A 12,577-nucleotide genomic window follows, 5' to 3' on the forward strand; every position below is an offset into this window, starting at 1 on the left:
CCTGCCCTGCATTCCAGCAGAGGATTTTTCCCTAATCAAAGGGTCTTAAATGCAAAATAAGGTCTTTTGTCTCTCCTAGCAAACAGAATCTGTCAGACCACAGAAGGACCCAGTCCCAAATTGCTGTGACTGTCACCTGCCTCTTCTGTACTGGATTGCTTGTAGACTTTGCTGTTTGTTGGCATCCTAGAGCAGTGTGTTCAGTCCTGAACCATACCCGTGCTGATTTAGCTGCATTTCTTAAAAGCCTTAAAGTAACACAGGAAGAAGACAAAAGTAGAAAACCCAATCCTCCATCCCCCAAACCAAAATACCAGCAACCTCCTTTATACCTACATCTATGCAAATAATACATGGGTAATGTTGCTAATAATTATGATCAACCCATCCAAGTCTAGAATGAGGAAGAAGGGGACTGTCAGGGCTGATGCTAGGGTAGAACAGTAGTGTAAAGGCCATAAAAGAATCCTTTTGCTCAAAAGTAATTCAATTTTGAGATACAGAAGATGCTCAAGGCCTTTCCTGGTTTAACATGATATAATCATAATATAATCTCACCTCCCCACCCCTAATGCCTGAGATTTTCAGAGCCCCAGATGAGGGAGAGTGGCAACACTTGTTGCCACTCCATGTTGGTCTTGAAATGAAGGATGCTTTTCAGCTACAGCTGCACTGCATCTGGAAGTCCTAACTTGTTAGGCTGTAGCAGCAGGCATCAGCTCAGGCCACATGCAGAGCCAGGCTTTCCTGGATTTAACTGAGACTAGAGCAGATTCTTGGGAGGTGTGTTCTGGCAAGTGAAATGCCCCTACACACGTATTTCTATGGGTTTATTATTGGCCCCTGCCCAAACTCAGCACAACATCAGAACAGCACAGTTCCGGCTCAGGGGAAAAAGATTACCTGCTGAGCCTGCCTAGAATGAGTGCCGTATAAACTGCAGCATCTCAGAACAGGTAACACTGTTGGTATATTCATCTAAATTACCCCTAGCACTCAGGAAGGGCTAAAAGTAGTTTTCTATTTTGTCTTAAGCTTTCTGTGAAGCCTTCCTTCTGCATTTCACTCCAAAGCTGATTGCAGTCAAGTAGAAACCAAAGTGACCCTACTAGAAATTTGTCTAAGGTCTGCTGGAATAAAACAGTTACAGTATCATGACATTACAGCTGCATCCCCAGAGCCAGTAATCTCCTAGGACCTGAACACTAATTTTGTATGCATCAAGCTGTTTCTCATGGCCAGAGTCCTTTGCATTTAGATGGAAAGTGCTCCCCAGGAGCACTTGTTCAGCAAAACTCATTGGAGGAACAAATGTTCATGGCTCATTAGTGCTTCAGTTGAAATGGTTCAGGCCTATCTTCAAACACTTCAGAGATTATGTTTTTAAGGGCACTTCTCTCTTGCTTGTATGAAGTCTCTCCCTCTTTCATGCTGGTCATCTGCCTTCTCTAGCCACATCATCCTTACATCCCTATTATCATCTGGTTTCTGTGAATGACAGCAACTACTCTTAAGAGATGGATTAGGTACAGCAAGGCATACAGGGGAAAAGGAGTTTACAATAAACCTGAGGGTGATGGGTCTCCCATCACTCACTACACGCTGTTCAGTTCACCCTTGTGGGCTTTCCAGCAGGGCAGAGTTCCTAGAACTGTCCCACGCAGTAAAAGAACAGAGTTGAGACCTCCAGTCTTGTCATCAGTCCCTGTGGCGGTGGCTGTCACCCGCGGGGGTGCGCGGGGCTGCCCTGGGGACGGTGGCGGGCGCAGCTGGCGCAGCAGAAGCTGGAATAGTACTCGTTACCACAGAGCTGGGCCTGCAGGATCAGGTCACAGTTGGCAAGGTGGGGCTGGTCCAAGCACTCTCTGCTCAGGTCCACAATATGACTCGCAGTAGCTGCAGCCAAACAAAGGGTGAACCAGCTGTAAATTTATCCTCAGATTGCTATTCCATCCCAAAAGACACAGCATGTTCCTGCTTCCTTCACCCCACCAGTTCTAAATTTAGTCCAACATCAAGAAGAAGAGATGAGTTTCAAGGTGAAACAGACATCTCTGGTGAGATAGAGGAGGAAAATGCAGTTTCCAGGGAGAGGACAGACCACTCAATCTACCCTCTATATAAAGATAGCTGGACGGTGTCTAAAGCCCAACTACAAATCATGCAACTAACTATTTGGTCAAGCAACTATGGCATTTTGGCTTCAGGAAGTTGATTAGGCTCCCAGTGCCCTGGTCAGGGGGTGTTTCCAGCATCCTGCTTTTCTGTCCATGGGCTCTTGAGGCAGCACGACCCAGAGGCTCCAGCTGCTCCCTAAAGCCTGAGGCTGGTGCTGGACTGGCATGCACAATGGACGCGATAGCGGCCAGGGGCCGGGCACTGTGCTGGGGGAAGCAGGAAGGCTGGGGGAAGCAGGAAGGCTGGGCTGGACTCACTGCTAGGCCGGCTCCTCAGCACCTTCACCTCCGAGCTGGCGCTGACCGAGCTGCTGCCTCTGTAGGCACTGCATGTGTAGGATCCCTCGTCAGCCTCTTGGACGTTGCTGATAGTCAGGCTTCCATCCTGGGACAGGTGGATGTGGTGGCCATCCCCCCACATGGGAACTCCGTTCCTGTGGTGGAAAACAAAATATTTCACTATTGCCACCCATGGGTGCTAAAGGAGCTTCCTGTGCTCTTTGGAAAATGATGTTCTGTGAAAGGGGTGATTTTTTACAAGTTCAGCAAGAAGGAAGAAATCTTTTGCACAACCTGGCCCTGCAGTTGGGTGGTAACATGAGCCTGAGTCAGTCTGCATCCGTTGCCCAGTGTCTGCGTGGGAGGTAGCTGAGTCTGTGTGCTCCGTGCAAAGACATTGCCCTTTCTGCTAGCACACATTCTTGAGGTTTGAGGAACTAAGAGAAAATCCAGTGTGCCTTTCCATCTCACCAGGTTGTGGTCTGGCAGTACTTGTTTGGCTGGCATTGATAGCAGCACATATTGCTTGATGAGCATATAGGGTAGTGAACAATGCGCCCTCTTTCCTCTCCCTTTAAAAATTTGTTTAAAAAACCAGCAATATTGTGTCTCTGTTCAGTTCTTCCTAGAATAATCTGTGCCCAGCAGGAAAACTGCCTGAATTGTGAACTCCTGGTTACCAATGAAATGAAATTGGTTTCACTGAAAAGGGCTTCGTTGCAACTCTGAAACATGCATCATTTTGTTAGGTCAAATACCAAACTTATGTATAGAAGAAAAGCTCTGTGTGTGAGATGGCCCACTTCAACTTCAGTCCTAACCCTTGGAATTTCAACATTTACCCGTCCATCTCTCTGGAGAGTTTGTAAGAACGCTCCAAAGCAGAACTGATTATTTTCAAAGAGCAAAAACAATCCTCATTAAACACTTGCAAAAATTCAGAGTTTCCTGGTAAACTATCAGGATAAGAGGACACAGCTTTTCACTTTCAAATGCTTCTAAATCTCCTTTGCTCCCACTGACAGTAAATAGAACTGTTGCAACAGGAAGCTGGGAGAAGAGGGTCCAAAATGTCTGTCACAATTAGGCAGAGAGGGTTTTTTGAAAAGCAACTAAAGCTTTTCCTCTGATTACTCATTTTCATTCATGTTATTTTCATGTCACTAGTTTTCCAGCACAGAGCCCTTCTGAACTCCATGAAATCTTAGTTTAACGTCTGATTTTCTCCTTATTTGGGTGGAACATGAACTTGATGACCCCCACACTCCACAGGGATCTTGTCCAGGATTTTTGGGTAACATCCAAGTTGTTTTAAGAAAGGGTAGGTGATACTAGTTGGGGCTTATAACTGTGGTCTCTGCCATATCTGGCAGGCACCCTGCATTAATTATTTGGAGGGTAAATGATGAGGTTTAGGAAGAGAAGGAAAGAGAAGTTCCATCTCATTTTTGCTTACCTTGACCACCTTATATTCACATTGTTGCCAGTCACTGTACAATGAAGCTGAGCAGTCCCTCCCTCAGGTACTGTGATGCTTGGCAGAAGACCAGTGATCCTCAACTCTCCTGGACCAAACGGGAAATCATCACTAATGCCACCCTCTCCCCGGGAGTAGGAGCATTCCCTCATGGGAAAAGTCCAACAGATCCCATAATAAGCTAAAAGCCCCTGGGCCTTGAAACAGCATGTTTGAGGCTGTGTCGCTGCTGCTCTGGGGAATGTGGATTTCCTAGGACTTTGGCCCAAGAAAGGATAAGTAACAGAGATCTCAAAGCTGGACACATGCATGTCACATACACAGAAGAGCCATCTCTTTAGTTTCTCTTGCTCTTATCCCACATCAGTGTCCCAGAAACAAGGCCCTGAGAGTCACTCTTATTGTGCCGTCAATCCCCTTTTCCCAGCTGCTTGGAGCACTGGACACATGCAGATGACCACTGGGTAAAACAACTCATCCTTCCCTTGCCCTCAGGACGCCTGTTAAACTCTAGGTGTGAAGCAAAGAGGCACAGCCAGCAATGGAACCCACGCTGGCCCTGCACAGGGCCCTGTTTCCCCCTCCCGTGCCCACGGGCCGGGTGTGCTGCCACCCACCCTGTACCTAGAGGCTGGAGCAGGACCTGGCGCTGGTCACGGTCACGTCCATTGGAGGCAAGGCAGGTGAAGAAGCCAATGTCCTCAGAGCTGACCCTGCTGATCAGCAGGGCCCCGTCCGACTGCTGCCTGTGCCTAGGGAACAAAGCCAGCGTGTCCCTCAGCCTGTGCTTGGGTCAGGATGGCACTCCTGAGAGCCAGCAGAGGTGAAGCTAAGCCTCATGTACAACTTCGTAGTACCATTGAGCAAAGATTTAGCAGCTGAGATGCTGCAGGGGTTGTAATGCAACCCTTAGTCCTCAAATCCCAGCACTGATGCTGTAAGAGTCTGGAAAAACTTGCTGCTAGAGCAGATTTCTGGGAGCAGAGAGATGGGAGAGCAGCTGTGGAAGTAGCTGTGGAAGTTCACTCAGATGCTCTGACGTCTCTCTGCTGAGAACCTCTGCCCTTGCTCACTGACCAGCTGGTTTTTGCCAAATTTGCTAGCCATGTGTTCTTTTTCTGCTAACCTTGTAACTGAATAAATTTGAACCCTGGTTCACTTATAGACCCTGTGTCACAGCTGTTCCCTCAAGGGTTCAACATTCAAACTTCCATCTGCCTGGCCCTGATGGAGGAGACTGGACAGCATAAAGCCAGACAGGCCCTCGCTGCATGGCCAACAGCTCTGCTCTCTCAGAGAGGAGACGGGGAAGGAAAAGCAAGGAGGAGGCTCTTCTCATGAACAGTTGGAACCACCTGGGAGCTCACCTGGGAGAGGAGAGGGGCTGCCCATCTTTCTGCCACTCAATGGTGAGAGCTGGTGATGCTTCCACTGTGCAGGGCAGTCTGACTCTCTCCCCAACATGGGCCTCCACTACTGTGGGCTCGCTCTTATCCATTTTCAACCTGCAAAGTTCACAAGCACAGCAAAAGAGGTAGAAACTTCCTTGCTCAGCATTTGACCTTCAGCACAAGGCTTTGTCAATCACAGGCCTTATTTTTTGCCTTCAATGGCAAAGGGAGGTCTCTACTCCCATGAGAGCTCTGATGCTTGCCATTACCAACATTCACTCCCAACGTTCAGAAAAGAGGAGCCTCTATAAAATCCTGCCCTAGTTCAGCACAGCTTGGTGCTGCACTCCTGTCAGCCAGCTTAATTTACAGACAGCAACCCTTATAACAACTCTGTGGATAACAGCTGAAGAAGCATTAACAATGTGAACACATGGCAAACAGTACAAAGTCCTAAAGAGGACACTGAGCAAGATTCTCCTTAGGTGCTTCTCTGGCACACAGAAATGAGCCTTTTTAGGGTGTGAAGAGCCTATTGCAATCACCTGACTGCACCAGGTCCAGGAGCTGCTCGTCCACTTCATGCAGCAGAAAGGCTGAGGTCATGTCCTCACAACACTCATCTCATATTCTTTGCTCTCTTATAACTACAGCTAAACATGGTCTTAGAAGGGAACTAAACCATGTGTTCCCACAGTTAAACAAAACGTCATCTACCCTACCCCCATTCTGTGACCTGAATTCTTGATCTCAAAAAATAAAACCAAAGAGCCTTAATTCAATGAATCACTTATTACTGCTTTTAGCAGAAGCAGCTAAGGAGATTGCTGCAGAGTTCAGCAAATTGGCTGGGTTTTAGGCTGTAAACTCAAAAATAGAGAGAGATCAGATCATGGCCCTATTTAATCTGGAATCCCAACATGCTTCATTTAAGGCAAAAATAATTTGTCCCCCTTTATTTCTGTGGGGCCTAGAAGCAATAAAAAACTATGCAAGAAGCAACAAAAATGCCAGTATATGACGAGACTCAAACTGGTTTGTTCACAAAACATTTTAAATTAGTTAGTGGAGGCTGGAGAAGCTGAAGTTTTCTTCAATGCACATATGCCTATTTTGTGCTAGTTAAGCAGCTCCTATTTGCTTTGCTTTTTTTCAGAACAGGTTTCTCTTTCTGCCTGCACTAACATGAGCAGCTAAGGATGCTGTCTCAAGACTTCTTTTGTTTGAGCCCAGCTGCTTTGCTGCCAGCTTCCCTGTGCATCTTTGCTCAGAGCATGCCTCTTTCAAGAGATCATTGGGGAGGACAGAAGCCAGCTTGCGACTGGGATCTTCTCCCGTTCCCGTTGTCAGCAGTTCAGTACTGCATGCTTCCCAACTGCGCCCTGGAACAGTTGACCCAGGACCTTTCCAGTCTTTGGCTTTTCTACATGAAGAGATGCCATATGGTTCATCACCTGGCTCCAACAACTGTTGCTGTAGGTGAACGTACCTGTATGTGAGCTGCTGAGGCATGGAGGAGCCGGCTGCCTGCCCAAGCTGCCTGCCTCTGGATAATGCTCGGTGCTGCTGATCTGCCTCCTGAAGGACCTGGCCTCTCTCACCCTCGGCCACAACACTGCTCTGGTACTCTATTCAAAACAAAATGCCATATGTGAATAAAAGGACCCTTCTTACTGTGACCTATTGCATAGGGTTTCTGTGAGCCTGGGAGAGCTTGCTGAACCAGAGCCAAAGAGCCCTTCAGCCATCTGCTTTTTGGCTGACTAGTGCAGTAAACCTGCGCTGTCTACTAATGAGAGTCACAGACCTGCAGGCAAGCAATTTTAGACTCCTTTTCCTCCTCTGTCAGTGAACATGTTGCAACATCCCTGAGGCCACAGTGCCTTCTGCCCCATGTGCCATTGCTGTGACAAAGCACACTTCAGAGATTGGAGGCTACAGGGTGCCTTTCTGGCCCATCTTTTGAGATTAGTCTTTCATTTTTTTGGTTTTGTTTCTGAAATAAGGCACAGTTTTCAGAACAGGAAATTATTTGTTACCCAGCAGGACCTGTTTGGGCAAAACACAAAACATAAAAATGCACCAGCAGTTCTGTTTTGGATCAGGAGGCAGCTGATGGCTCTCAGGGAGGAAGACATACTTGCCGTGATAGAAACAGGGTGGGTTACAGGCAAGACACAACTCCATTAATGGGGTGACACGGCAGGGGAGAAAGTATTTTAGGGCTAAGGCTTGATCATGAGGTAACACCAAAAGAGACCCTGCTGCCTCCACACTCCCTCTTGGCAGCAGAGGAAGTTTCCTCCTGCAGCTGGCTTTATTGAGCCTGTGCTCAGTAACCATTAATGAGGAGCCCTGAGAAAAAGATAATTCACCTGTTATCTGCAGCTGAATCTGCCGGCTCTCGGTCCTCCTGTCAGAAGTGAGGCACGTGTAGGTGCCAGCGTCCTCGGGCCCGACGTGGCTGATCACCAGGGAGCTGTCGGACTGGTAGGTGTGCCTGCAACACGGGGGAAGCGCTGCCGCCTGCCCGGGCACCCACAGCAGCCTGCCAGGGCACAGCAGCCAGCCCGGGCTGCTGTTACACAAACCATCCCCGTGCGGGGCCCTCCCTGGCTCAGAAAAAATACAACCCTGCTGACCACAGACGGGTCACAGGCAGGGGGAAAAACTGCAGCAGAAAGGAGGTCAGGAACAGAGAGGAAAACTGAGATGGAAAACAGGGAACTGCTTTCAGTAACTCTCCCATAAGGAGGCAAACTGCCCTTCCAGGGGGGAACTTGAGTCCCAGCAGTCAACTGCAAACAGAAAAGCATAACTGTGATTTTCATAACACAAAAGGACTGACTGGCTCCAGACAGACTTGCTGGAAACAGACTTCCCAGGAAAAACAGGTTTAAAAATAGTTTAAAAAACAATTGTGCTAGAGATTTTCAGCCAGAGGAACTCTGGGTTATTAGGCTGCAAGTTTCACCCCCAACTACTAGCTTTGTGCTGCCCCAAGACGAACACAAGAGAAGCAGTATTTTTTTGCATCACTACCCACATCAGCTTCCACCAGTGTTATGGGGCAGCATAACACTTGCTCTGCCCCATAATTCTAGCCGACACCTCATTACTGGTGCAGACCGTACCTGTTTCTGCTATGCACAGAGCAGGTGGACACTAGACGAAAATGGGGGTTTCTTTATTTCTTTAAAGAAAAAAAGTGTGCTGGTTGTGGCTGGTGTAGTGTTAATTTTTTTTTAACAGTAGCTGGTATGTGGCTGTGTTTTGGATTTGTGCTGAAAACAGTGTTGATGTTTTCACTACTGCTGAGAAGTGTTTACACCAAGTCAAGGCCTTTTCTATTTCTCACCCCACCCACCAGTGGGCTGCGGGTGCACAAGAAGCTGGGAGGGGACACAGCTGGGACAGCTGACCCTGACAGACCACAGGGATATTCCATACCATATGGCATCATGCTCAGCATGTAAAGCTGGGGAAAGGAGGAGGAGCAGGGGGGAGTTCGGAGTGATGGCGTTTGTCTTCCCAAGTCACTGTTATGTGTGATGGGGCCCTGCTCTTCTGGAGACAGCTGAACACCTGCCTGCCTGTGGGAAGTGATGAATGAATCCCTTGTTTTGCTTTGCTTGCACCCACAGCTTTTGTTTTAGCTTTTCAACTGTCTTTATCTCAGTCTCTGGATTTTCTCAGTTTTACCCTTCTGATTCTCTCTCCCATCCCACCGGGGTGAGTGAGCAGCTCTGTTGGCTGAGTTGCCAGCTGGGGTGAAACCACGACACTCCTTTTTGGACTGCATATTTGGCACTCTGCCCAGCAAGGAGCCCATCTGCTCTACAATGAAGGGATCTGAGCTCACCTGTCAGAGGAGATGGGTCGGCTGTTCTTCATCCACTCCACTCTGGAGAGTGGGGACACGCCTGTCTTGCAGACCAGCTGGATGTTTTGTCCCACAACTGCTGTCACAAGAGGGGGCCTGCCTTCCTCCAGGATTGTTCTGAGAGAGAAAGTGATCCATTGGCACTTCTGCTGCCCTCCTCCCCTCTGTGTCCTCTCATGTGACTCCGGATGAGTTACAACCACAAGGCAAAGCACAACCAGCTGCCCATTCAGCTTTGAGCAGATGCACTGGGCAGCATGGGGAGCCCTCTCCTATACAGCAAAGGCTGCTGTGGACAGAGTGAATGCTACAATATCTTCTGGAAGAAAGCCCTGTAACCCCTCTCTTCTGAAGGAACAAGGTTTAGCTCAGCAGACAGATAGATCCGGTGCAGATATGTTTAGATCTAGCTCTACACACTCCTGATTTTCACAGTAACACTGTCTGGATCTTGACCCAAAGTCTGCATCTTACAAGTCTTCCCTTGAACAACCCACTGCTGCTCCATGCAGTGCTGAGATAAAGGCTCTGAAGTCAGAGTGCCAGCTAAATTTGTTGGTCAGAACAAGAACAATACCTATGGATTCTCATTTACAGTGTTAGAAGGCCTCCCAGACAGAGACCTCAGGATTCTGCAGTCTTTTCACACATGATACTTCAGTTCTGTTAGAGACCAGGGAGTATGTAAGGAAAGAGACCACAGGTAATGCCAGGGCCTGAATACCTTGATTAACCAAGGGGCCACATGTGTAGCTAATCCATCACACAGTATCCCCAGTTAGTTAGTCCCAGCTGAGGCAACATTTTCACTCCAGAGAAAGCTCCACTGATGCTTCATAATGAGCTGGCAGAACAGGGGGGAAGGATAGAGGGAAATCATCACCTGTGCAAAGCCTGTGCTGGGAGCAAGTCTGCAGACTCCTGGTGCCCAAATCCCTCTGTCACAGAAACATCTGCTCCGAAAGCTTCACGCCACTGCTTGCCTTCCCGGGACTGCCCCTGCTGGCCACCGCTGCTCTGCCTGTCCGAGGGCCCAGGCAGGGCTGTGTCCCAGGAGTGCAGCTGGCCCAGCCTGTCCAGTCTGCTTCTCTGGCTCTCCAGCACCCCAGTCCTTGGCAAGGCCTCTGGCAGCACGTCCCTCCTCCAGCTGCGGCTGTCTTGCCTGGGGAGCGAAGCCCCATAGGTTCTTCCTTCTTGTCTGTGACTTGCAGTCTTTCTTGTGGGTGACTGCTGCTGACCCTGAGCATGTCCTGTGTGAGAACTGGAGCCAGTCTGCTGATGCTGCAGGGCTTCTGTGCCAGAAGAGGGCTGGATCTCCAGATGACTGGCCCCCACAGAGCTGTGGCACGCTCTCATGCACTCCTCCTCCGAGGCAAAGCTGTTTTTATTACCATGACAGCCACCATACCAAAAGCGGTTGCACTTGCCAACAACTCCCACAAAGTACCAGCGAGTGGTCCAGTTGGTGCAGGGGCCGTGGGCACTGGGCAGCAGGCACATGACAGGGTATGCTACCAAAAAGAGTGGAACAGAGGGAGATGTGAGGGTCACAAAGCACAAAGGTCCAGGGGCTTCAAGCAACCTACCTAGATGATTTATCTGATGGCCCTGTGGGCAAAGGGCAGGTGGGAAAGTAGGACACCTAGGTGTCCTACCCAGCTGTGCTTTGAAACTGAGAAACTGCTCACATGTTTCTTTTTGCCTCAGTTTTGCCTCTGATGGAAGAACCATTCTCAGAGACATTTCTGAATCTAGATACTAGACAGATGCTTTACAGCCTTGCTTGGAGAATTCTGCAACTGCAAAGCAGGCTCTGGAGCTTCCTCTCCTGCAAGGGACACATGGCTACCACTTGTACATTTCCAGCTCACAAAGCAAGTGGCTTAGACCCAGCTGTGAAGAAGAGTTACAAATTACAGAATACCCCTGCACACTGATATAAAGAGGAGCATGGCCCAAGGTGTTTACAAACCCAGAGCCATGGGTATCAGCCACATGCTGACAAACACTGGATGCAGGGCTCTTGCTGCAGGATGCTTTGTCAAGCTGTGTCTCAGCTGAGAGAACCCAGAGAGTTTTCCCCTTCCCCAAGGCTGCACCACGGGGACAGCCAGTGAGCAATCTCTGTGCTGCAGCAGGAGGGTAAGGCCCTGCAGCAGCAATGTGCCTGCAGAGGGTACAGCTGGGCACTAAAGGAGCAAAGATGCTTTTGCCCACCAGCCCTAGTGTCCTCATAGCACAGCAGGCATTTGATTGAACTTTGCTGGCTAAGGGCATCCATGCAGCCCTGAGCAATCCCTCCTTCCCCATGTAGTTCTCATTTCTCCCCTGTCCACAGGCTGTCTGAAGACCAAGCACTGTCCTGATTCCACAGGAGATCCCTACTTCTTAACCTGGGTAATTAGTTCAGAGCACTCCAGGCTGCGTCAAAGTGTCTTCTCAGGGACAAACAACTCCTGAGTAGTCCTACAGACTGACAAAGATCACACAAACACACTTCTGTCCAACTATCAGCAGAGGACAACCATAATTTTTGCGTCAGCTGGTAGAGCTGAATCCTCAAGCTGCTTTTGTACACTCCTGCTGCCCCAACTGCCAGGTAGAAATTCTCTTCAGAGAGATTATTTACTACATTTTACAGAGAGCAGACACAGGAAACTTCTATATGCTACTGGACACTTTTTGTGTATCTAAACCAGTGTCTATACCAAAGCATCACTTACGGTAGTTGGGCCTATTGAGACATCCTTCCCCTCGAGGGCCTTTGGCTGAGGCGATGTTGTCAAAACAGCAGCCGTACATGGAGCCGCGGCACTCCCGCGAGGGCTGCTGCTGGGACAAGGCTTGGCTTGCCTTGGGGACAGGAATGGAAAGCCAAGAGTTATCCTCACGCATGAGGACAGCAGCACGTGCAAAGCACCGTGTGCAAGCTCTCAGCTGCACACAGCTAGCTGTTAGAGGCACCCCTGTTTGCTTGTTTGCCTCCTAGAGGCTTTTGTCCTGGGAAGGGGTGGGAAACTTGGCTGTCAGCCATGGAGCCGGGGCTGCACTTCTCTGCAAGGCACACCTAAGCAGCCCAGCAGCAGGCCAGTTCTTATTGCTGCCACCAACATGCACCCCAAACTATGGGAGGGATCACCTCCCCACCTTGAATTAATCTGCAGAGTTGACAAACAAAAGCAATTAATAGAAGCCATGCTATTCCCTTTTTTCCCCCCTAGAAACTGGATAGCAATCTTCTGACCAACAGAAATTTAATTACTCAGGATTATTCAATCAGGTCATCATAGGATGGCTTTCTACTTCTCAGACATCTCCTCACCACCTGCTCTGTGCCCTGCTTGTAGAGGATTGCAGGTGAGCACTCCGG

General features: G+C 49.0%; 1 protein-coding gene across 1 annotated transcript in view; it reads right to left on the reverse strand.

Annotated features, from left to right (window-relative positions):
- Nucleotides 1-1,651: 1,651 nt before the first annotated feature.
- The window catches only part of PAPLN (papilin, proteoglycan like sulfated glycoprotein), a 34,495-nt gene continuing 23,569 nt past the window's right edge, over nt 1,652-12,577 (reverse strand). The window contains exons 18-27 of the mRNA XM_054276034.1: nt 11,931-12,060; nt 10,091-10,718; nt 9,187-9,324; nt 7,700-7,824; nt 6,814-6,952; nt 5,301-5,438; nt 4,558-4,685; nt 3,913-4,021; nt 2,436-2,611; nt 1,652-1,896 (exon numbers count right to left, since the gene is read on the reverse strand). Of these exons, the coding sequence (XP_054132009.1) occupies nt 1,721-1,896; nt 2,436-2,611; nt 3,913-4,021; nt 4,558-4,685; nt 5,301-5,438; nt 6,814-6,952; nt 7,700-7,824; nt 9,187-9,324; nt 10,091-10,718; nt 11,931-12,060 (1,887 nt within the window). The 3' untranslated portion in view covers nt 1,652-1,720. The remainder of the gene's footprint in view (nt 1,897-2,435; nt 2,612-3,912; nt 4,022-4,557; nt 4,686-5,300; nt 5,439-6,813; nt 6,953-7,699; nt 7,825-9,186; nt 9,325-10,090; nt 10,719-11,930; nt 12,061-12,577) is intronic.

This window comes from Melozone crissalis, unplaced genomic scaffold, assembly GCF_028551555.1.
Source record: "Melozone crissalis strain CALT ecotype California unplaced genomic scaffold, PUWL_Pcris_2 ptg000018l_1, whole genome shotgun sequence".
Classification (NCBI taxonomy): Eukaryota; Metazoa; Chordata; class Aves; order Passeriformes; family Passerellidae; genus Melozone; species Melozone crissalis.